Below are 25,586 nucleotides of genomic sequence, written 5' to 3'. Positions count from 1 at the left end.
GTCCCACCCGGCTCCGGCACAGTTAGCTTTACACCCGAAATAACAACATACAAACTATTTCATTTAAACACTGCCTGGCCCGTTAGTTCTGGCCTCTTATTGGCTAACTCTCACATCTTGATTAACCCATTTCTAATAATCTGAGTATCACCACAAAATGTTAGCTTACCGGGAAACATTCAGCATATCTGACCTGGCGGCTGGCTCCATGGCATCTGCCTGACTCTGCTTTCTTCCTCCCAGCATTCTGTTCTGTCTTCCCTGCCTACCTATGTTCTGACCTATCAGGCCAAGAAGTTTTCTTTATTAATTAACCAATGAAAGCAACAGATAGATAGAAGACCCTCCTATATCATTTCCCCTTTTTCTGTTTAAACAAAAAGGAAGGCCTTAACTTTAACATAGAAAAATTACATATAACAAAACAGTTATCAAGCAAGAATTAGTTATAATATTTATATCTATTTTATCTTTTATCATAACTAAGGAAAACTATAACTAGCTATCCATTCTTCAACTCCATCAAAGACTCCAGAAGGATATAATATTTCCTAAGTAAACAAGAAGTAAGCAACTTCCAAACTCTAGAAATGACAGAGACATCTCACTGCCTGGACAGTCACCCAAAGTTCTTTTGTACTGTTGGGGCATCCATCTTCAGCCTATAGGCCCATATCCAGCAGACATTTCCATGAAGCAGGAAATTTCAAAGACAGTTCAGTTACTTTTTTCTGTGTCCTGCAGAATGTCTCACAGACTCTTTCATGAGTCATCATGAAAGACCATCTCACCTTTAGGCAAGTTCAGCAGTCCTCTTCCTGCAGGTTGTGTCCAGTTTATGCAACAGTCTAGGCAAGAGCAGTTTTTTGCCCAAATGGCTATCAAACTCCATAAGGAGCCTCTTCAATGCCCATCTTCCTCTTGAAGTAGATTGGTGCTGCCAGGAGCAGATGTGTCTTATTGTCATGAAAAGCCCTAAGTTGTTAAAACATTAAATGCCACATTCTGTAGTCTTTGAAAGATATGAAGAATGCCTATTTAACTGAAATATATCTCTACGTGTCTAGAAAATCTAACATGACTACAAACTTGACTATTATTGATGATTATTCATCAATATTTCTTAATTAAACATTACATGTTTAAATGAACTACACAATCACAATACCTTAATCAATATCCGAAATACATATACATATAACAAAATTTATACTAGTGTAAATTATTCATATCTATATCATATCCCCCTTTAAATGTAAAAGAACATTTATAAACAATATTTGGGAACGTGGGTACAGCTTTTTCCTCTCCAAACTGCTTCGTGCTGAATGGGGGCACTGTTATTCAGGTCTTTCATGGTATAACCTGTGTGCTAGATTCATCTCAGTCAGCAGTTGAATGAAGTAATTTTTTGAAGGTGTTCACAGCAACCTTTAAGGAGGGCATGGTCCATCATACCATATTGAGATAGAAGGAATCCACAGGGTCTCATCCTCTGTGAAAACAAAAGAAGGACTTTTCCAAAGCATTATATCCAAATTTTGAAGTCAAGGTATTTTCAAAATACCTATCTTGGATTAGTTCAGCAGCATTTATAAACAAGTATCTTTTAGCAGCTGTTGCTTTTTTCCTCAGCATTCACACAATTCAAAGAGAGCATAATAACATACAGTATCAAGATTCTCTGTGGATTTTTCATCTTTACATGGCTTTATTTTAACCTCTATTTCTTTTATTTTTACTTTTACTTTTTTTTTTTTTTGGTTTTTCAAGACAGGGTTTCTCTGCAGCTTTGGAGCCTGTCCTGGAACTAGCTCTTGTAGACCAGGCTGGTCTCAAACTCACAGAGATCTGCCTGCCTTTGCCTCCCGAGTGCTGGGATTAAAGGCGTGTGCCACTACCACCAGGCTTACTTTTACTTTTTGAGACAGATTCTCTGTATATCTTTGTCCTGGAATAACTCTGTAGACCAGACTGTCCTTGAACTCACAGAGGTCTGTCTGCCTCTGCCTCCCAGGCATTGGAATTAAAGGTGTATACTACCACACTTTGAAGTCACAAAGATCAATCTACCTCTGCCCCTTGAAGTCACAGAGGTCAATCTACCTCTGCCTCCCAGGTATTGGGATTAAAGGTGTGTACCACCACACCCAACTACTCTCTTTTTTTTTTCCCTTTTAAGAACTTAACCTTTTTCTCTTCTCTCCCAAGCCAGCATATATTTTTTTAACAAACACTTAGAGGTTTTTTTAAAAATCTCTCTTTACTATATATCTCTCTTTTTCTGACTACATAAGTCTTTAAGGAGAGGATAAAAGCCATAGCTTCTACGAATGGATCCAGTCCATTTCTTAGCTTTCTAGCCTCATGGCAAAGGTACTGGCTGTAGCCATTTTTATTGCCACAACTTTATGGCGTTTCAAGGTCCTTGCCAGCAAGCAATCTGCAGCATTCTGCTCACAGACCACACTCAATTAGTTGGACTGCCTGCCTGAAAGAGTCAGAGTTTGCCCTGGCAGGACAGCCCAGAAAGCCAGCATTTTAAAATGGTACAGCTTTTTTCCTGCTATGGCTGAAAACCGAAAAGCATGCGTTCAGCTTTTTATCAACACCATTTAAGTGTTTCATGGCAGGACGTCTTAAAAGAGCTGCAGGGTTTTGCAGCTAAAGCTGAGTCAGGAAGCCTCTCTTACATGAGAGCGCTTGCTTGCCTCTAGCAAGCAGAGCAAACCCAAGAAATTGCTGCCACCAAGAAAACATGCTTTACTCTATTCTTTCCCAAGCTTTCTCAGGCTTTCTGTGGATTCAGTTATCCATGTGGGCGCCACTCTGTTGCAAATAGCTCTCCTCTATGAGATGGACGCAGGTTAGAATTTTCCCGGTAAGCCACCACCACATGGTGCTACACACATTAATAGAAATGAGTTAATCAAAATGTGAGAGTTAGCCAGTAAAAGGCTAGAGCTAATGGGGCAGGCAGTGTTTAAATGTATACAGTTTCTGTGTAATTATTTCGGGTAAAGCTAGCTGGGTGGCTGGAACACAGCCCACCACTCCTTTTGCAACACCACCCCCCTCCAAAGGCTGGTCCCCTTCCTCCTCACCAAAACATGCACCACCCTTTCACGGCACATGTACCCTATTACTCCTCTTGTCCCACTACCCTGCTCCCTTTACACCTCCTCCTTCTCTTTCATGGTCTCTCTGTGAGTACACGCACATACAGACACACACACACACACACACACACGCCCACTATTCTACACACAAATTTAAAGCTAGATTCCACATTATTCTGAGTCTGACTAATTTTGCATAATGCAATGATCTCTGGCTTCATCCATTTTCCTGCAAATATTATAACTGTATTCTTTGAAGCTAAATAAAATTCTCAGTGTATGTGGACTACATCTTCCTGATCCATTTATCTGTTGGTGGCATCCAGGGCGTGGCTCTTGTGGACAGCAGTGCTACAGCATTCACATGGCTGCATCTCCTAAGAGTCCTGCAGGCACACACCCAGAAGGGGTGTGGCTAGGTCACATGGTGGTTTTTAAAATGATTTTGCTATATTTTAATTATGTGTGTCTGTGTGTGGGTATGTGCATGTGTGATTGGGTGTCCATGGAGTACAGGAGAGGGAACTGGAACCCCTAGAACTGGAGTTACAGGTGGTTGTGAGCTGTCTGACATGGATGCTGAGAAACAAACTCAAGACCTCTGTAAGAGCAGTATGTGTTCTCAACCACCAACCCATCACTCTAGCCCTCTTTTTTAAAAAAAATGGTTATATTGTATTTATTTTGTGAATTTAATTTTGTGCATGGTGAGAGATAATAGTTCTTAAGAGAGAGCCAAACTTAGCATCTTAGCCTCATGTCTCTCATGTTGGCTACAGTATAGAGACACGTCTTCTGGCAGTTGCCAGTACACCATGAGCTAAGCCACATGGTGGGTTACTCAGTCTCTCACAAGGGCTACAGTACAGTCACCCAGTCATAGCCCGTGGACTTAAGCTGCCAACACAAGCTCCACCAGTGTGCTGCATGATGGGCTTGGTGTTTTTGCTCATGTAGACAGAAAAGGTTCCAGATATGGGTTAAAGAAAATCAGGTTTGATCAAGGAAGACCCCTGAGATCCTGACTACAGACATAAAGAAATAAACCTAAAAGAACTACAAGACGTGTGATATGTATACAAACACATGAAAAAACTATCTGTGGCTGACTTATGTACAATGCACAATCTATGCTTGTATTAATGCAGATATACTTTAAAAGTTTTTGCATTTCCATAGAAAGGGAACCAAACACCAATGAAAATGGATCCATCATTTCAAAATGCCTGTAACAGCCTCCTCAAAATTCTGCATCCAGAACACCTTCAAGGCTGCTGACTGAGATGAGATAGCCTCACAAAATACTCCAGTCAAGACTTGACCATAATCTTAAATTTTCTCAGGGTTACCAAAGGTAAAAGCACCCACAAATGACAAGAAGCAGTCTAGAAAAGTCTAGAAAATTATGCCCACGTTCCCAAAAGATGGACTATGTATATTTATCATCATTTAAGGGTGTTGGTTACAAGTTGTTATAATAGTCAGGAAAAAAGCTGAACAAAGGAGATTAGACCCAGGGGGTCTCATTCCAAAAAGAAAAGGGGAGATATAGAAATGATAAAAGGGTAGATTATTAAATCCACTTAATCTAAAAACAACTATTAACCTTAAACATTTCCTATTGGTGTAGATTTTGGTTTATTGATACAAATTTAAAGGTAATTCTGTTTTACCACATATATATTTCTCCTATTATTTAAGAGTAGACTTATTTAAGACTGTGTTTATACAGGTCATTTAAAAATAAACATACAATTAAAAATAGACTAATAGTCATCTATAACAGTCAAACTTATAGTCATGTTAGCTATGCTTTCAAGGTCATATACAGATATATTTAGATAGATAGATGGTCTTCAAACACTTCAAAGACCTACAGAATATGGCATTTAATAGGTTTAATAACCTAAAGCTTTTCATGGCAGTGAGACACGTCTGCTCCTCATAGCACCAATCTACCTCAGAGAAGAAGATGGGCACTGACTATGGCAAACACTAGAAATGTGGGCAAATAAATTGCACTTGCCTCAATTGCTGACAAGATACTGCCCAATCTGGACCAAAGATGCAAGAAAGATAAATGCCAAACTTTGCTAAGACAAGGTAGGACAATTCTTCAAAATTCCCTGCTTCCTAAAAATGTCAGCCATATATACCAGGACTGTAGGCTATAGATCCCCAAAGTCACAGAAGACTCTAGGGTGCCTGTCCAGGCAGCCTGATGTCCCTGTCATTAGGTAACATTTCATCCTGGAGTCATTAAAAGAGTTAAAATTACATAGTTAACATTTTCCTTAGTTATGATAAAAGATAAATTAGATATAAAACTTTAGACTCACAAAGATAGGATAGACAATATAACATTTTGTCTAATTTTGTCAAATACAAATGGCATGGATATTATAACTGCAATTATTTAATAACTTTTCTGTTGTATATAATCTTGTTATGTTAAGGTTAAAACCTTCCTTTTAATTAGACAAAAGGGGGAAATGCTGTGGATCAATTCTTATGCACACTGTGAAGATTTGTTACTCAGATTGGTTTAATAAAAAGCTGACTGGCCAGTAGCCAGGGAAAAATTATAGGCAGAACAACCAAACTAGGAGAATGATGAATAGAAGGTGGAGTCAGAGAGATACAAGCAAACCACTGAGAAAGCAGAATGTATAGAAAATGAGCCACATGGCAAAGTATAGATGAGAAATATGGGTTAATTTAAATGTAAAAGTTAGTAACAAGCCTGAGCTATCAGCCAAACATTTATAATTTATATTAAGCTCTGAGTCATTATTGGGAAGCAGTTACCAGTTAGTTGGAAGCACATAATCGGGACAGGAAAACTCTACCTACACTATTTAGTTACTAAGTCTTACAATTTTGCTGCCTATTTTCCTGGCTAGCTGGGTTGTTTGTTCTTTTCTTTCCCCACTATGAACACAAAGGGTCTTCCAGTATACTGTGTTGGACAAAGTGGATTTCTTTGCTCATTTCTTCATTTGACACAGTATATTCCTTCCTGTGCCCTTGAGGGTGGGGCTAACTTTCTTCTACTTCTCTACACAGTGTTTTATCAAGTCTCTCCACTGTGCTGGCTCAGGCATCATGAACTGCCTTAGATGTGAACTGTTCTTTCTCCATTGGTTAAAAGATGCCTTCAAGGTTAAAGTTATTTACTTTTGGGTTTTGAAATACATGCTCTCATGTTCTTCTGGCTTTTAGGTGACTGGTGAGAACTAATCTTTTTTATATGTTTAACTTTTGTGAGTTGCTGTTTTTCCTTTACAATTTTTAATATGTAAAAATAATTGATATTTAGACTATAATAAGTCAGGAAAAGGTTCTTATCTTCATTTCTATTTAGGAATGTTCTTTCCTCCAGATTTGGGGTTTTCTGTCAAAATTTTATTGAATATTTTTCTCTCCTGTGGTTATCTAGGTTCCTTCTTCCATCACATGTATTCTTAGGTCTAATCTCCGTGTGTAACCCAGAGGTCTTGGATACTGTAACTGTGGTTTTTCTTTTCCTTACTGGTGTTTTGAGTGTGGAATTTCCTTAACCTTGCCCGCTCTCCCTGACATCCTTTCTTCTGTTTGGCTGAGTCTATTGCTGATGCTTTCCACTCTGTTTTTACTGGCTTCACTGAGTTTTTCATTGATGAAATTTCTTTTTTTCCTACTGCAAAGACCTCATTTTCATTTTCCCTGATGAATCTTCCCTCTGCTGCTTTCTTTTCCATGTCCTAGACAGACTTGCCTGTATCTTCTGAGGTCACTGATCACTTTTACAAGTCAGCTTTGGGAACCTCCATCCAGCACTTTAACTCCTTCAGAATGTTTGGGTTCAGTAGCCAAGGAGTTAGAATCTTTTGGAGTAGCCACGGTGCCATTTCTTTTATTCACATACCACAACACACACACATCTGCTGCTTTGGACAAACTCTTATTTCACAGCCTCTGTTCATACGTACTCAGTCACCAGTGTCCCACAATGGTGACTCTCCTGCTTCCCTTCCCAACAGCTGCATGCACAGTTGTGCACAGCCTGTCCTCCTCCATCTTTATACATGCTGGGTATCCTACCTACCACTGTCCATGAACTTCCAATGCTCTTCCTCTATAAAACAGAATGTTTTTCTTCTCTTCCTCTCTCCTTCCCTGGAGACAGTGGGACTGCCCAGTCTCACCCAGAAGTCTCTACTCAGCAATATTTCATTGCATAGCCAATTCTCCCAGTAAGATAAAAAAAGATTAATCTGCACATTTTCCAGAAATACAAAGTTAGAAGATAAACCCCTATGCATCCATGCTGTATATATTGAGTGAAACTGTCTTTAGCCCTCTTCTCTGCTGCTGTGACAGAATGCCTGAAGCTGGGAAACTTATGAGGAATAGAGACAGACTTCTTACAGTCCTGGAGGCCAGCAGTCCAAGGTAAAGTGTGGCGTCTGGGAATGCTGCCACTTCATCCTACAGTAGAGGCCACAGGCAAGCCACCAAGAAAAGTCACTTCTATATCAAGACTGCTTTTGTGATAAAGTACCCCCACTCCCCTGTCAATGGCACTCACCTACCCACAGGGGCTCTTGTTACGCCATACCTGTCAGCCCTGCTGCACATAAGGTTCTACATGTGAGCTTTGGAAAACACTTGAAAACACATCCTCCTATACACAAAAACTGCCTCGTAGAGTCAAAGGACTGAGTCAAAGGACATAACACAATAAGGAAAGCAGGAAATCACTGTTGCTAACGTGGAGTGTGCTTGGCACACATGAGATGCTTCATTCCCTAGTAGAGCCAGGGGGAAAAAAGCAATCATTTTAAGTGGTTACATGCTGATCGAATCACAGCCAGGCTGCTTAATATAAGCAGTATGTCAGTTCTATTTCAAAAGTTAATGACATGTTTTAATTATTTTCCTAGAGGCACAAGCATCATGAGTCATCAAGAACTTGCATGGTCGCGCAGCTTACTTAAGCCAAAGATGAGGACCCTAAAGAGGCGGGCCTAAAGAGCAGGCAGGCTCTGTCATATGATGGAGATCAGGAGTGGGAAAAAGGCCATCAAGCATCCTGAAGCAGAGGTAGACAGGAAGTGTGTGGTTTCTCAGAGAAAGGAGATCCAATGCAAAGCTCAGGAGCACCAGTAGGCTTCCCTGGATCTTCCAGGGTTTCTGTGGCATTAGCATCACCTTGGAGCAGAACCCTGCTATGAGCCTCCCTAGGATACTTGGCTGTCCAGGTCTGGTCTCTACCTACCAGCTGTCAGCAGCAGGTACTGGGCTGACACGATACACTGCCACATGTCCCCAAAAGAGACTGAGAGATGAACACACGCCAGATCACAGTCACCTGCCTGCTGATGCACACACCCCAGAGCACACTCACCTGCCTGCTGATGCACACACCCCATAGCACATCTGAATGGTGAAATGGCTGGGGCAACAGCAGAGACTGAAACTCTTCAGGCCTCTCTCACTTTCAAGAGCACATTTCTTCTGAGGCATCACACAGGAAGGGCTTGGCCAAGCAGTTCCACTCTAAGAACATTGTGGATTCACTTTAACAAAATTGTGTTTCTCTAGGAGAAAGTAGCTACAAAAAATGTTTACTACACATATGCTTTCCATTGTGAAGATTCAGAAACTAAATGACCCCACTGGGTAGAAAATACTTAAGGATAGGAGAAATTGCTTCTAACTACACAGAATGCAATGAAAATAGCTCGGTAAGAAGACTCTGATCCCATTCTGCACCGCACAGAGGCACGCACAATTCACAGAGCAGACGATCTAAGAATATACACCACTACTGCAAATATGTATGCTGGGAAGGTCACGAGTTCCGCCTATGACTCAGAAACTTCTCACACAGTGATGATTTTTAACCCTATATATCCACAAACTCAAATCTCTGCAACATGGTCTCATTTTGGTTTACTGCACTAACTGAAGGCCTCAGAGAAACATGCAAGTACATGTTTGTACAGAAACATCCATGAACGCTGCACAAAAAAATTGCCTGAGACTAAACTGTTAGGAGCAGCTACTGTTCTGGTTGTTAGAATGAAGTCTCTCATAAACTGTGTTATACAATATCTTTTTGATTTTGAGAAGTATTCCCTCCCTATTCAGTGCAGTTGAGAACCAGGCCTGGGTGATGTGGGAGTCCCTTCTGTGTGCTGTGATTACCATCAATAAATAAACTGCTTTGGACCTATAGCAGGGGAGAACTTAGGTAGGCAGGGAAGATGGAACTGAATGCTTGGAAAAAAGAATGTCGAAGTCAGAGAGAAGTCATGGAGCTGCCAGAGATAGATGCTGGGAACTTTACCAAGTAAGCCACAGCCACATGGAGATACACAGATTAGTAGAAATGGGTTAAATTAATATGTAAAAGTTATCCAATAAGAAGCTAGAGTTAATGGGCCAAGCAGTGGCTGAATTAATAGCTTCTGGGTGATTATTTCATGGCTGGACAGCCAGGACCAATGAGCAGCCTCTTCCCCCAACAGACTGGCATGCCAATGTGGGGCTGACCAAATCCACTTACAAGCCTGAGAGAACTTGGAAAATAATTCTAGACAAAGAAAAAACAAAGTTGCTCAGCTTCTTCATACGATTTTTTTGGATGGACTCTGTTTGCTAGAAGCAAGCAGAGGCATGGCTCTTTTAAGAGAGGTTTTCCTGATTCAGTAATAGCAGGAAAAAAGCTGCACCATTTTGAAATGCCAGCTTTCTGGGTCATTTTGCCAGCGACAACTCTGACTCTTTCAGGCAGGAGGTCCAGCTAAAGAGCAATTGAGTGGGGTTTGTAAGCAGAGTGCTGCAGCTTGCTTAATGACATAGACTGGCTTTGTGCCTGAAAATGGGGCTGTGTTCATGGCTCTCAGAGGCGCAAGATGCTCCACCATGCTGGTCTGGGCAGGCAAGCAGAAAGTATTGTATATACCATAGTAATGGTGCTGTTTAAGTTTTAAGAAGCATTTAGCATTTTAAAAAGCACCCCTGGACAGTAAAGAATCACAGATATACAAAAAAGACAAATCCAGATGAGTCATAGTGTTGAAGAAATGTACATAGGCTTGGAAGAGAGAAGAAAAAGAGTATAGAGAGTCATAGAAGGAAGTTAAAGGTTTAAAAAAGGGGTAAAGTCCTTAAAGAGACAGAGTCCAGATAGTCATAGATTAAAAGGAGTAAAGAAAATTAAGCCACGTAAAAATGCAAAATTCAGAGTCTGGATTATGTATATTATTGTGTTTTCTTTGAACTTTTTTGACTGTGAATGAGCTAAGTACAGAGAGACATTTCATTGCATGCACTGCTAATCTAAACTAGCATGTATATTATAAAGGTATCATGACCTCCAAATTTGGGTCTAAGGATATTTTGCTTTGGAAAAGAGGTTCTTCTCTTGTTTCCACAGAGGATGAGAACCTGTGGATTGCTTCCAGACTAGTGTGGTTTGGTGGAACAAGACCCCCCCAAAGGTCGCCAAGAACACCCCAAAAATTACTATGCCCAACAATCAGCAGGAAGCAGTATGGAGAAAACTACGCCCATATTCTCAAATATTGTCTATAAATATTTGTTTACATTTAAAGGGGGATATGATATAGATATGAATAATTTGTACTGGTATGGATCTTGGTTTATTGACACAAATTTAAGGTCAATTTTTTTATATGTATATTTCTGTTTTTGATTAAGATAGTGTGTTTTATAGCTCATTTAAAATGTAATGTATAATTAAAAAACAGATTAATAGATAATCATCTATAATAGTCAAGCTTGTAGTCATGTTAGATTTTCTAGATGTACAGAAATATATTTCAGATGGATAGGCATTCTTCAAACCTTTCAAAGACTAGAGAATATGGCATTTAAAATGTTTTAAGAGCTTAAGACTTTTCATGACTGAGACACATCTGCTCCTGACAGCACCAATTACTTCAAGAAGAAGATGGGCATTGAAGAGGCTCCTTATGGAGTTTGCTAGTCATTTGGGCAAGAAGCTGCTCTTTCCTGGACTGCTGAACTGGACATTCAGGACGCACAGAAAAATGACTGCTGAACTTTCCTAAAGGTGATACGATCCCTTCGGGGATCCTGCTTCATGAAAGAGTCTGCTAGACAGGACTGGAGAGATGGCTCAGAGGTTAAGAACACTGCTTGCTCTTCCAAAGGTCCTGAGTTCAATTCCCAGCAAGCACATGGTGGCTCACAACCATCTGTAATGAGATCTGGTGCCCTCTTCTGGCCCGCATGCAGACAGGTTACTTAATAAATAAATCTTTTAAAAAAGAGTCTGCTAGACATTCAGCAGGACACAAAAGTGAATGACAAACTGCCAATATAGGTGAAACTGTCTTTGAAATTTCCTGCTTCATGGAAAAGTCTGCTGGATACTATGGGTCTGTAGGCTGAAGATGGATGCCCCAATGGTACAAAAGAACTTTGGGTGACTGTCCATGCAGCAAGATGTCTCTGTCAGTTCTAGAGTTTTGGAAATTGCTTACAATGTTCCAAAAACCCTTCTGGAGTCTTTGATGGAGTTGAAGAATTGATAGTTACAGTTATAGTTTTCCTTAGTTATGATAAAAGATAAAGTAGATATAAATATTGTAACTGTAATTCTTATTTGATACCTGTTTTGTTATATATAATTTTACGATGTTGAAAATAAAGTCTTCCTTTTCATTTTAAACAGAAAAGGGGAGGTGGTGTGGGATTTCCCTCTGTATGCTATGATTACCATTAATGAATAAAGAAACTGCTATGGACCTATAGCAGGGCAGAACTTAGGTAGACAGGGAAGATGAAGCTGAATGCTGGGAAAAAGGAAGGCAGAGTCAGAGAGAAGCCATGGAGCTGCCAGAGACAGATGCTGGCAACTTTACCAGGTAAGCCACAGCCACGTGGTGATACACAGATTAATAGAAGTAGGTTACATTAGTATGTAATACAGTTTCTGTGTGATTATTTCATGGCTGGGCAGCTGGGGCCAACAAGCAACCCCCTCCTCCGACACCTGGAATCGCCATGCCCACTGCCATGCCTGGGTTCAAATCATTTCTCTACCCCCCCCCCAGGTTATTCATTTACAAAACAGTTACAAGCATAACCATGAAAGAGCTGCCGTGAGAATGTTAGGTGTTAATTGCCTAAAGTAGGGCTTAGCACACAACATGCACTAATAAATAGCTGCTATTATTTGCTGTTGTTTTATATTAAAAGTCATTACTGAGGAAGGTCTGACACATTGGCATTTAGCATAATTACAGAGCACTGAACTAACGCACACATGTGTATGCATTTATAGAACACACATGTTTGCACATACACATACAGTATGGAACACATCTGATGAAATTTTAAAGCAACTGGGAACAGGGACTAATAAAATCACAGTCAATAAGGTAGCATACATTTGTCCCATCAGCTTAAAAAAAAACAGGGAAACACTGCTTTGAAATAATTTACTCTAATATAGTTATAATACTGTGACAGATTTCTCCATTTTCAAGTATAATTCCAGGTTTACTTCCCAAAGTCTTTATTTTCTCAAAGACTAGATTAATGCCAGTCCAGAGGAGGCCTTAGATGCAGACTTCAAAAAGCAAAAGCTTCCTTGGTGCCTTCATCTGCCCTCCTTTAAACTGGTTCATTTTTTTCTCTTTAAGACAGGCCATAGAAACTAGACTTTTTCTTCCCTTAGGTAGGTCACAGAAACTAAAAACATACCCTAATTTTCCTCCAGCTTCCTGTCTTAGAGCTGACTACAAGGAAATATTCTTTTCCATCTTGCCTGAAAGGAGACGAGCAGACCCCATTTGGGGAAATCCCTATTACATCCCAGGAGGAAGGAGCACTGTCCACATCCCAGGAGGAAGGAGCACTGTCTACATCCCAGGAGGAAGGAGCGCTATCCACATCCCAGGAGGAAGGAGCACTGTCCACATCCCAGGAGGAAGGAGCACTGCCTACATCCCAGGAGGAAGGAGCGCTATCCACATCCCAGGAGGAAGGAGCGCTATCCACATCCCAGGAGGAAGGAGCACTATCTACATCCCAGAAGAAAGGAGTACTGTCTACAACCCAGGATGAGGGAGAGCTGTCCACATCCCAGGAGAAAGGAGCACTGTCCACATCCCAGGAGAAAGGAGCACTGTCCACATCCCAGGAGGAAGAAGCACTGTCTACATCTAGGAGGAAGAAGCACTGTCTACATCTAGGAGGAAGAAGCACTGTCTACATCTAGGAGGAAGAAGCACTGTCTACATCTAGGAGGAAGAAGCACTGTCTACATCTAGGAGGAAGAAGCACTGTCTACATCTAGGAGGAAGAAGCACTGTCTACATCCCAGGAGGAAGGAGCACTGTTCACATCCCAGGAAGAAGGACTTTACTCTGATCTTCAGGATCAAGCTCTTTATAAAGAATACACCTTGTCCCTATGTAGCACAGCAGCTTTAAAGGCTTGGGACAAGAAAAAGAGTTGAATCATATCTTAGGGTTAAACAGGGTCAGGGAGAACCTTTTAGTGACTTTTTACAAAGACTAACCAGGACAGTACAAATAGGGGTAACTGAACCAGGAGCTAGATGTATAATAATTGAATCTTTGGCTTATGAGAATGCCAATATAGAATGCAAAAGGATCCTTGGGCCTTTAAAGATCAGATTAGCACCTATGGATGAATGGGTCTTGCATACAATGAATGTTGAGACATTTGATTATGGTACTGAAGCAAGGAGAAGCAATTTCAATGGTAACAAATTGCTCCTGAAAAGATTCAAAGAGGAGATTCTGTAGTGAGAGCTTTCCTGCTGCCCGGCTCCTGGCTGCCTGGCTAGCTAATGCCCCAAAATAATTACACGGAAACTGTATTCTTTTAAACACTGCCTGGCCTGTTAGTTCTAGCCTCTTATTTGCTAAATCTCACATCTTAATTAACCCATTTCTAATAATCTGTGTAGCACCACGAGATGGTGGCTTACCGGGAAAGATTCAGCATGTCTGACCTGGCGGCTGGCTCCATGGCGTCTGCCTCACTTCCCTTCTTCCCAGCATTCTCTTCTGTCTACTCCACCCACCTAAGGGCTGGCCTTCCAGAATTTCTCCTACAGGAATTTTAATGCAGAGGGATAATATTATCTTAAAATGGATCTTTCTACCACATAAACCAAGTAAAAAACTAAAAACTTATGTGGAAAGGGTACCTGAATTAATTAAAAGAGGTAAATTGAGACTTCATCAATTAACAGGTATAGACCCAGCCGAGATTTTAGTCTTTTACTGCTGAAGAAATAAAAAAGTTATGGAAAGACAATGAACCCTGGAAAAGGCCCTGTGCTGATTTTTTGGGAGAAATTAATAGCAACTATCCCAAAAGTGGTAGACTTAACCTCATAAAGAGAACTTCTTGGATTCTTCCCTGAACTGTACATGATGCACCAATAACTGGAGCCTGTACATTTTATACTGATGAAAAGAAATCAGGGAAGGCAGGTTACAAATCAGAAGAATTAAGTAAGGTGGAACAAAGCCCTTATAATTTTGTCCAGAAGGCAAAATTATATGCTATTCTTAAGGTACTAAGGGACTTTAAAGAACCTCTCAATATAGTTACTGCTTCACAATATGCAGAAAGAGTTGTCTTGCATATTGAAACTGCTGAATTCATACCAGATGATATAGAATTGACTTCATTATTCAGCCAAGTACAAGACAATCAGGAATGGGCTTTGTCCTATATACATAACACACATCAGATCCCATACAGGTCTGCCAGGTCCTCTAGCACAAGATAACACAGAAATTGATCATTTGTTGATTGGAAGTATGTTGCACGCCTCTGAATTTCATAAAAAACATCATATCAATAGCAAAGGTTTAAAGAAAGAGTTTTCTATTACATGGTAACAAGCTAAGGAGATTATAAAGAGATGTCCTACTTGCTCTTTCTATAATCAAAAACTGCACAGAGTAAGCCAAAGGGTACTCAGAGGAATGAAATTTGGCAGATGGATGTGTTCCACTTTACGGAATTTGGTAAATTAAAATATGTACACCACACCATAGACACGTATTCAGGTTTTCAATGGGCAACCGCCTTGAGCTCTGAAAAGGCTGATTCAGTAATCATGCATTTATTAATAGTTATGGCAATCATGGGCATTCCTGCACAAATAAAGACAGACAATGGTCCAGCATATGTATCTAAGAAAATGAAACGGTTTTTTTGCTTATAATAATATAAAGCACGTTAAAGATATACCAAATAATCCTACAGGTCAGACAGTTATAGAAAGATCAAACAGTACTATAAAGGATATGCTGAACAAACAGAAAGGGATGGAAAATACTCCCAGAAATAGACTACATAATGCTTTATTAACCTTGAATTTTCTTAACACTAATGAGAAAGAAACAACAGCAGCAGAGAGGCATTGGAAAATGGAAAATACTTCTGAATTGAATCAACCAGGATCAAGGATGTGTTGACCTAACAGTGGGAACCAGGAGATGTGCTACGTTGGGGAAGGGGTTTCACTCTTGTTCCACAGGAGAAGAAAAATCATGGATACCATCAAAATTAATAAAGATTCACTTTGAAAAGGAGAAACCTCTTGAAAAAGAGGAATGACAGCTTATCCACAAAGGTGCCAACCATACAGGTGGAAAGAAAACCTCATAAGGGTTGGGGCAGGGTTCTTCTCGTCTTTACAAGAAAATATACATCTTCAAAAATTCAAGAAACCCTGGCTGTTTGGATGTTGACAGAAGGAAAAATAACTACCCAATAAGGATCATCAAGAAAAAGGAAAATGACTTGTAAGGACAGGTGACTAAAATATATATATTTTATATTTATATATAGAGCTGGTTTTGGAGTTGGATAATGGCTCTGTACTTCTCTAAAACCAAGCATGTTGTTAAAAGGAACATTCAGAGTTTCTGTCTCAGGAGCTATCTGGCAGAAGGAAGACTTTAGGAAAACTTTTACTTTCTCCATCTCTGTTCTGTCTATATTGTATTCTTCATTGAATGTATGTTTATATGAATGATGTTTAAGGTTTCCACAATGAACAGTAGATTTTCCTCCAGATCCTTTTTCCTGAAGTAATCTTTGAAGTTTCCAGGAAGAAGATGGGGCCCCACAGCAATAACTCCACTGGATTGAGATGACATCATAATGCAGATAGCGCTACTACAAGACTGGTTTTTTAGGTACTAGCTGCTGAAATGATGCACCTTCTCATGGTATTCTGGCCAGAACTCCAAATAAGAACTTTGAAAAAAGAATCCTATCTACTGCTCAGAAATTGTTTGCAACTATTCCTTTGGGCATGTCTCAACTACTGACAAGTTACATGATATCCGGAAATGGATAAGCAGGATTGTAAAATCGTGCCAAGACAGGGTAAGACAGTTCTGAAAATTTTCCTGCCTCTGAAAATGGTCTGTCACTTAGGCTAGGCCTTAGCCAAGGTTGTTTGCTTCAATGTTGCAAAATGAGACTTTGGGTGATTGCTCAGATAGTTATTGTCTCCATCATATATTGCTCACTTTGGAAGCTGCTTGATTGTACTTCCTGCCTGCTCAAGTAATATTATCTCCCTTCTCAGGCCTTCAATGGGGTTGAAGATTAGACAGTCTTAGTTACTGTCCTCTTATGATCTAGCCAAGCCATTTCCTATACAAGACTTAGACTCCTTAGGATAGAATGTTTACTAAAACATTTAGCATATGTTCCTTGATTAATATTGTTTATGCTGGTTGTAATTCTAATTATACTTGATATCTGTTCCTAGTGTATATAGTTTTGTATTGGGTTTGGAACCCTCTTATTTAAACAAAAGGAGGAGGTGCTGTGGGAGCACACTCTGCTCCTTCAGCCAATAGACTTTAAGATACCAGCCCACTTGGGTGTGGCCTCTGGTACTGTAAAAAGCAGCTGTAAAGCCTGTGCCCACTCTCATGCTTCCAGCTCCCACTTCGGGCTGCTAGACTGCTCCTGTTCACACAGAGGACTGTTGTCTAGGACAGTGATCTGTAACTTTTTTCCCTAAATAAATAACCCTTTTATTATTCAAAATTCTGAGCTGGTATGGGATTATTTTGTGGCTTCTGTCATCAGTAGTCCAGAACGGTAAACAACAATTCATCCATATCAACATATCCTAGGAGGAAGGTAACTATGATGTCACAGGGACAGAATCTGACACTTGGGGGACATGGAGACCTCATCCTCTGAATCTCTTTGGCTGTTTTGTCAGAAGTCCTTTAAGGCACTTTATAATAAACCAACACTGTGAGCATTTCCTCAAGACCTGTGGGCTGCTCTGAACTGAGCCTAATTAGAGGGTTGACAGGAACCCAATCCATGTCTGGTTAGTCTGGAGTTCTGAAGGCCCAGACTGCCGATCATGTCTGAAGTGGAAATGGTCCTGTGCTTCAGCCCGCTGACACCTTTGCTGTCTCCAGGTAGACAGTGTCAAAGCAGACACAGAGTGGGTGACCACTATAACACACACTCACATGCACACACACACACAGAGATACGTGCACACACATACATGCGCACACAGCTCACACGACCGATCCATGTTGTGAGAGTCAATTAGGAGGGACTGAGTTGAATGTAAGTCTGTCCGGATATCCTCAGAATGGGTATTGCCCAACACAAGGAAACTCCGGTTGCCTTTAATCCATGACTAGAGCAGAGGTGGTGTGATCCATCAGGAGAAATGCCCATTGTTTATTGTTCAGTATCAAAGGACAGCATCAAGCAGAAGGAAATCAGAGGGTATCATCATATAAAACCTTAGTAGCATCTTTGTGTCTGTGCCTCTTGGGATGTGATACAAAATACATCTCTCCCTGGTGGGATGGGAAAAAGATGCTGGTGAACGCTGTCAGCATGTGAACATTTCTCACAGTAACCTGGATAAAACTGAACGCTTCCTTCAATCTTATACATTTTATAATTCAGATTACCAAAGCATCTGGTGCAGGGTAAGATAGACTTAGCTGAAATCCCATGGTCATAAACACCTTAAAATAACACAAATACAAAAACAGTAAAGCGTTGTTGAGTTTGAGACCATAATTTTAGATTCAGTTAAAGAAAGAAACTCTGGAGGCTGGGAGATGTCTCAGGCCACAAAGCCCCTCTTGCACAAGTGCCTGGTTGGGATCCCAGCACCCTTGTTAAAGCCAAGTCCAGTGGCACAGGACAGCTTGGGGGCAGCAGGGAGGGGAGGGGGGAGGCAGTGGGGGAGGGAAGGTGTGCTGGCCAAATCAATGAGCTCTGTGAGAGAGATCCTATCTCAAACAATAACCAAGTCAGACACCTGACGCTGACCTCTGGCCTGTGCACACACATGCACGTGCATGCCTACACACACATGAACACTTCCACAAGAACACATACACCATATGCACACACAAATGTACCCCCCCCCGCAACAACAGCAACCATCAAAGAAAACGATAAAAATTACTTCTTTTTCTCTCGCATCTGAAGAACACACAATGTGTGATTTTCATTGTGAGGCATCCTGCGCTGTTTCTGCAGCCTTCACCAGTCAACCTGTCAGACTTTGTTCTCTCACACTGCACCCAGTCTAACAGGTAAACACGGGCACCAATGAAGCACTTCAGATCCTCCTTCATTACAGCCGCCTTCTCGCATGGGCCCCAAACTCGCAAAGAGCCAAACGTGAAGCATGGACGAATCGGGATGACCTTGAAATGTGTGCTTGTGCTAGGCAGCAAGATGGACTTGTCCTCACCCATCATACCTTGAAGACAGTCCAGACAGGGCTTTCTTGAGGATCTCAGGGGTCCTGTCTGAGGATGGTGGGATCTCAGGAACATCAGAATCTCCTCTGGCGTCGAGATCTCCATACCTGTCGTCAATATCTGTTTCCTAAAATTAAAAGGAAGAACTGTCTGCAAAGCATCCGTGCGTATGTATATTCTGAGATGGGGCTAGGAGTGCCTTGGGACTGGCTCGGAGCTGGCCTGCAGTTCATTGGGTCACCCTGTGGTTCTCAAACTCTGGCACTCCTGCCTTGGCTTATCAGTGCTGGGATCTAGGTGTGTATTATCAGTCCTGGGGCAAAGTGTTCTTTTAAACAGCACTGCTTGCCAGCGCATCCTCTCATTGCTCGGTGAGCCACACTAAGCTGTCCAATCTAAGACAAAGGCACTATTAGCCTCCACTGAATGCCCAAGCACTGCCATAGTTTCTTGCTAAGTAAGCTTTATTATCTTTGGTAAAATTCCAAAAGAAAGGATTATCTTAAACAAAAGACAGAAGAACAGTTCAGATGACTCCTAAGTCAGGTGTTTGCTGACAGAACCAAGAATTTACTGTTTGCCTCTCAACTGGGAGGACAGGGCCATTTCTGTAGATTCTAACCAGCCATTCAGTCTGGTTTTCTTTGACTAACATCCCAGCATCAACATGAGGAAGGCTACTTGCTTAGGTGCAGCAATATGGATTTTTAACACCCATCATTTTTACTGGATCCCAGGAAAGCCAGTCAAATGGACACTATATTTCTCCAACAGATGGACATGATCAAAGGTGTTACTTCAGTTGTCTGATTAAACTTATTTGATATCTAAGCTAACTTCTAAGAGGGCACGTACACAAGCACCGTGTGTGCTATAGGCCCTAGAAGCCCTGGGTCTCTAGGACAAAGACCACCCTAGAACGTTCAGGATAGGCTGGCCAAGGCATTTGTGAGAACAGTCATGGCATCCTTCCCTTCTCCTAGCCCTCCAAGCTCCTGCAGCCAACAGCCTTCAGGAAGGACGGTGATTCACAGATTTGAGGACCAGAGGGAGCAAGCTCAGGGGAAGGCACATTCCCAACAGACAAGGGCAGGCACTGGGCACAGAGAGGGCTGAAAAACAACTCTGAGGAATCTAAGTTTGGCAAGTCTCATCACCACATTAACTGCATTTGATATGATGCTGAGGACGGGGTGAATTCAAACAAGCAGTAGGAAACCCCTCAGGTGGCTTTCCAAATGAAACGTTAGCATTTAGGCAGAATTTTCAGACTTTATAAAACAAAAATCAAAGTTCAGCCTACCAAATGTAGCTCTGATATAATGTCGTTTTCCTTCAAGTGAGAAACATTTTTGCAATCCACATCCAAGTCCAGTGGGCAGTGACAGACCTGGCTCATGCCTCATCTGCTGTGCTGGCCGGTTTTAACTGTCACTTGAACCAACCTGGTTCCTGCAAAGGAGGAATTATCCAGATCGCATATCTATTTTGCATCACAGCGATGGAACAGTGACCAAGACAGCACTGAAGTGTCTAAGAGTAAAAAAAGCTCGTCAGCAAGCAGACTGCAGCATGGCGCATTTATCTCTCTCTGCTCTGACTGTGTGTGTGTGGTGTAGTTAGCTGTCCAGGACCCCTGCCTTTGTGACTTCCCTGTCAGTGAGGAGCTTGAGAATTCCAAACTAAAATAAACTCTCTTAGTAACACTGCCTGCTCTCAGGATTTTTTTCCTCAAAACAACAAAAATGCAACTGGAATATTGCCCTCCTCCCGTGCTGCCATGCTCTAGAACACTGCCCTTCCATGTGCTGCTGTGCTCTAGAACACTGTCCTCCCTCCACACTGCCATGCTCTAAAACACTGCCCTCCCTCCACACTGCCATGCTCTAGAACACTGCCCTCCCTCCACACTGCCATGCTCTGAACACTGCCCTCCCTCCACACTGCCATGCTCTAGAACACTGCCCTTCCCCCATGCTGCCGTTCTCTTAGTTATATTCCTCAAGTTCTGAGTTTTATCTTTCTTCCTTTAGAGAAACACAATTTAAAATTTAAGATTTAATTTTATTTGTTTAATTTCATCCTAAATAAAGACTAAAGTGTAATTCCCAAACACAGTATATTAGAACAGCATTACTCACACATCAGAACTGAATGGGTCCTCTGCCCCAAAGACAGTGGTTTCTAAAGGATGTCAGGAGAATGAACAAAGGATCACTTCACTGCACTGATGCATGCTGGGTAGATTCAAACAGTTCCGAAAAGCAAAGTCACAGATGCCTTTTGCCAAGCCAATAGTTTATAGGTGGTTGTCTTTCCATCCTGGGCCCCCGACTCCAAAGTCTACATGCCTCTCCTTTATCTCTGTTCACCAGGGACCTGTACCTCTAGCTCCCAGTCTGCCATGTCCAGGAATGTTTCCATGAAAAGCACCAGGGTACACAACAGAAACAACTGACCTGCCTCTTCCACCAAGCCTGCCTTTTGACTTTCCTTCTGTTACCATCAGCCCTCCTGGGCATCACCCTCCTCCCCATGCCTCAGCCTCTTCCTATCCTGCCTACTCAAATCTGCTGTGCACACTGCAGCCAAGGCCATTTTACAAAGCCACAAATCCATCTTACTGCTCCCTGCCAAAAATCACCAGGATGAAGCCAAATCACTGAGTGCTGTTTTGGCTGTTTCTACGAGGGCACCCATGTCTTCCGGGCATCCTCCTTGTGCCCCACTTTTTTAAAAGCATCCCCCTCTTTCCTGCATGTAGACACATATTCTCTGTAAATACAGGAATTACAGCCTTCTCTTGCCCGCTTTGTTTCTAACCTCCCAGCCCATTCCTCAAGTCCTGCTCCTGCAGGGCCCTGACCTGACCTCACCAGCAAGGCCACACTCCTTTAGATCTCATCTTCTCTGACTCCCAGCTCCAGGTTAGCTATTCTTCAACTATACTTCCCGAATTCACTTTACCGCAGTGACCTGCCTGCTATCTGTATTTGTTACTAGTCCACACCCTTTGTGCAGGGAAAGTGTGGACCACAGGCAGCAATCCCAAGTCCAAGGAGCGGCACTGAACAAACATGCTGAAGGAGTCAAGTCTGCTGCTACAACTTTACACTAAAGAAAGTTCTCGGCTGGGCGGTGGTGGCACACGCCTTTAATCCCAGCACTCGGGAGGCAGAGGCAGGCGGATCTCTGTGAGTTCGAGACCAACCTGGTCTACAAGACCTAGTTCCAGGACAGGATCCAAAGCTACGGAGAAACCCTGTCTCAAAAAAAAAAAAAAAAAAAAAAAAAGAAAGTTCTCACCTGCTCTCGCTACAGGCAATCTCAGGTAACTCACCTGGCCTGGGACCTACCTTGTACTTAGGTAGAATGAGAACTTCTGAGTAGGGGGCACTAACATCCAACTACAAAGCCCAAATAAAAATTGTCTGCTCATGGCGTCTGAGCTGAGTGAGTCTCCCTGATCACCTGCAAGTCTGGCTTCTACAGTGAAACTGATTCTAGAATGCGGAGCGAGATGCTTCCTAGATACTGATTCACTTATGATGCGTTCACCAAAGGAAATAATCACTTCCATTGCATAAGTGACAAAGTTTACGCTGAGATGTCAAGTAAAACACCCACTCTGCCCAGCTCTAGATAGACTCCCAAACCACTCTGTGCACTAACTCTAAGCCTGGAGGCACCCTGACAGGAAACCTTAACAACAGAAGAGCCAACTTTGAAGGAATAAAGCTAAAGAACATCCACTGCTGTTTGCAGGAGTTCCTATAAAGCTGCTGTCAGCAAGACCACATGGCACTGAGACAAAAGACAGAACCATCCCCGGAACAGGGTCCAGGAAGGGACCTTGCACACACATGCCCACCTCATTCTCAACACTCTGAAAACTGTGTTTCGGAAGGCCTGCAACAACTGCAGAAATGGGATCCTTACCCAGATATCATGACACCCAAAGTACAAAACCCAAGTCAAAGAATTTTTAAGATTTATTATGTATACACACACCAGAAGAGGGCACCAGATCTCATTATAGATGGTTGTGAGCCACCATGTGGGTGCTGGAAGAGCAGCCAGTGCTCTGAACCTTTGAACCATCTCTCCAGCCCAGTAAAAGAATTTTTAAAATTCCATAAAGTCTCTGAGTTTGGATTAGGTCCTAAAGACTTTTCTTAAATATAACAAAAGTATGATCCATAAAAGAAAAAAGAAAACAAAATTTACTAAATTATTTTTGAAAGACACTGCTAAGAGAATCAGAAGACAAGCCAAAGAGTAGGAGGGCACCTGTCAATCACACAGCTGCTGATGGCCTGACAGCTAGGAGAAAACACCTGTCAATCACACAGCTAGAGATAGCTTTGACAGGTAAAATAGCTTCTAATGGTCTGATAGCTAGACTCTGACATAAAAGACTCTCAAAGTTCAATAAGAACAGTCAACAACCACAACCCATGAGCAAATATTTTAGCACTCTCCACCAACGACAACACACAGATGGCAAAGAAGCACAAGGGAAGATGCTCAACATTATTACTCATTAGGGAGATGAAAATCAAAACCTGCAAGTGAAACAGGCATGGGCACACCAACCAAGTTCCAGAAGGCTGAGGAGGAGGGCACACTGCGAGTCTGAGTCTGAGGCCAGTCTGGGCAACAGAGACCCAAACACACACGCTCATATGCACACACACACACACACACACACACACACACACTTATGCACACACTCATGTATACATACACTCACATAAACACACGCACATATACACACAAGTATACACAAAGGTTGCACATGTATACACACACAAGTATATACACAGCACACAAGTATATAACAGAAGTATACACACACATACACTCACGCACATATACACAGAAGTACACACACACACAGCACAGTTGTTGGAAATTGTGAAGTTCTGTCCCTGTATGCTGCTTATAGGACTGTAAACAGAATAACTACTTCTAAAAACAGGCTGCGAGTTTCTTGGAAAATTAAATGCATAGTCTCCAGATGACCCAGCCATCGTATTCCACAGCCTTTTCTCAAGAAATATGAAGCATATATCTATTGTATGTGGCTGTGCACATAAACCCATGGCAGCTGTATTTGCCGTGGTGCCAAACAGGAGACATCCTAAAATCCCACTGTGAAATGGGCAGCCTGTCACTTGCTCTCTATGTGAACCTACTGCGACATGGGCTGTGAGGGTGTGGCTATAAGGCAATAACTGCACTAAGAGATGGTGACAGAGGTGGAGGCAGCTGGCGGCCAGCCTGGGTGAGACGAGAAAATAAAGGGTGAGATGAAATGGTACACGTGTACATGCCTGCATCCACTCCGTTTGTGCGGGATCCCAGGACACGTGCACTTAACTTACAGTACTGGAAAGAACACCAGTGGCCACGGGTTGAGGGGTGACAACAAACAGGAGGAAGACAATATTCATTATTTTAATCATGGTGATGGTTACACCGGAAAAAAAAAATAGGTCAAAACTCATCAAACTGTAACTGCGATGGCTTACTTGTCTCCCCCACCTCCAGGTCACACCCTCGCAGGACACAGATGTTCCTGCTCTGCCATGCAAAGACAGCCAGTGCCATCTGAAATATGAAACAGCAACTTCCCCTGGGACCACAGCAGCCACAACCTCCATGTTGGACTTCCAGCCTCCAGAACTGTGAAAAATAAATCCCTGACGAGTCTGCTATAGCAACTTAAACTAACAACACGCATTTTAAGTGTGTTCAATTTAGTGATATCACTGGAGAGTTTGAAAAGAGGGGTCCAGAGACACTAAGATCTTCCCAACCGTGAACACTGGGTGGTGAAGGATGTGGGCACTCACAATGTGAAGATGTTCTGTCACTGTGTGAGGGGAAATATGACAACAAAATCTGCCAAGTAGCCAGCCTGGAGATGGGGAGGGCATCCTGGACTGTCCAGGTGGGTCGCATATACCCCAGTGGGAGAGAATGGAGGAAGGACCAGAGGAGACACGAGAGCAGAAGTTACTACAACTGGTTTTGAGGATGGAGGAAGGACCCACAAACTAGTATATGCAGGAAGACCGAGGATCGAGAGAGGGCAAGGAAATAGCAGTCCCTTAAAAGCCTCAGGAAGCAGCAGGCCTGCTGATACCCTGAGTTCAGCCCGTGGGGCTCACTCATTTCAGAGAGCTGATTCAAAACTCTAAGACAGTAGTCTGTGCTGTTTTAAGCCACTGTTGTGGCAATACGATACAGACGTTATCAGAAATGAGACACTAAAAAGCACCCATAGTCCAATCTGCCACACCGAGACCCCTCCAGCAACCCGCCTTTCTGCCAGTTCTCCAGCCTCTTCACCTGCCAGAGTCCCACCCCCAGGACTAAGCTTGCCCCTGAGGACTCTGTGTGCTAAGGGACTGGTGATGGCCCTCTGGGTGACAGACATGAATGAGCCCAGCCTCCTGGGTGGCCACCCCACTGCTCTTGCCATCTCCTGTTGTTTAAAATGCCATGGGCAGTAGTCACATGACAGTCCATCTCAGGCCCTGTTCTAGGACGTCCCTGCTCACTGCAACCTTTCCCCAGGGACAACACTTCATTCTTAAAATTACACTATGTCTAATGGTGTCATTTATGTAAGTCCCAAGTCCCAAATTAG

The 25,586-nt window shown here is 42.2% G+C and overlaps 1 protein-coding gene across 2 annotated transcripts in view; it reads right to left on the bottom strand.

Moving 5' to 3' along the window:
* Positions 1-25,586, bottom strand: part of Cds1 (CDP-diacylglycerol synthase 1) — a 70,168-nt gene that overhangs the window by 37,795 nt on the left and 6,787 nt on the right. The window contains exon 2 of one of the 2 annotated variants that reach the window (XM_050155821.1): positions 18,928-19,055. In XM_050155821.1, the coding sequence (XP_050011778.1) occupies positions 18,928-19,055 (128 nt within the window). Of the gene's footprint in view, positions 1-18,627; positions 18,895-18,927; positions 19,056-25,586 lie in introns of those variants that run through there. The other variant, XM_050155822.1, reaches the window with a different exon arrangement.

This window comes from Alexandromys fortis, unplaced genomic scaffold (assembly GCF_014885135.2).
Source record: "Alexandromys fortis isolate MF-2015 unplaced genomic scaffold, M_Fortis_MF-2015_v1.1 scaffold_87, whole genome shotgun sequence".
NCBI classification, from domain to species: Eukaryota; Metazoa; Chordata; class Mammalia; order Rodentia; family Cricetidae; genus Alexandromys; species Alexandromys fortis.
This window is presented reverse-complemented; position numbering and strand designations above follow the sequence as displayed.